The following is a 658-nucleotide window of genomic DNA, read 5'->3' as shown; positions in this document are numbered from 1 at the left end:
TGAGGGGGGAAGAGGAGAGGGGGGCCGGATTTGTCCGTCTCTCTCCTCTATGTTGCAAGGCTATACTGGGCATTTCTTTTGAACATTGTGGGCAATTTAAACCTTTCTTCTATTTTTATGATAAGGATTCTTTTATTTATTTGTTGTAGAGAGAGTCTGGGAAGGCACATGAGCATGTCTTTAATTATTGTCAGCTGAGTCCCGTGGCATTGGCAGAGCCGTGCCAGAGGCAGGTGGCAGCGGCAGGTACGTCGTCAGCCTGACCCTTAGCTCAGATGCCAGGGGGTGGGTTTCATTATCTCAGTTCAGCCAGGCGCAAGGAACGGCCGCAATTATCCGCGCTCGGCCAGGAGCGACGATTACAAAGAAGCCACAAAGAATGAAAAATTACACCTTGATCTTCCACCATGACGATAGCTTGATGGTTCACCATGATTCCACGTGATTTCCTTCGTTTTGAACTCCGTTAACGCTTCCTGGAATTATACTGTACATAATAAACGCGCTGACCGGCTCTGGGTCCCTGTCTCTCCCGCAGAGGACAGCTGTCCCACCCGGTCCCAGCTTCCCCCTGTCTCTGTGTCTCTTTCTTTCACTTTCTCAATCCCCAGTCGCCCCTACTCAGGACTTGTGTCCGCTCTCTAGCCGCGCTGGGTAC

At 50.9% G+C, this 658-nt stretch overlaps 1 protein-coding gene across 1 annotated transcript in view; it reads right to left on the bottom strand.

Moving 5' to 3' along the window:
- AACS (acetoacetyl-CoA synthetase) overlaps positions 1 to 433 on the bottom strand; it is a 15,160-nt gene extending 14,727 nt beyond the window's left edge. The window contains exon 1 of the mRNA XM_015567221.1: positions 394 to 433. Within this exon, the coding sequence (XP_015422707.1) occupies positions 394 to 433 (40 nt within the window). The remainder of the gene's footprint in view (positions 1 to 393) is intronic.
- Positions 434 to 658: the final 225 nt, after the last annotated feature.

This window comes from Myotis davidii, unplaced genomic scaffold (genome assembly GCF_000327345.1).
Source record: "Myotis davidii unplaced genomic scaffold, ASM32734v1 scaffold43, whole genome shotgun sequence".
Lineage (NCBI taxonomy): Eukaryota > Metazoa > Chordata > Mammalia > Chiroptera > Vespertilionidae > Myotis > Myotis davidii.
The sequence above is the reverse complement of the archived record's forward strand: the minus strand, read 5'-3'. Positions and strand labels throughout refer to the sequence as shown.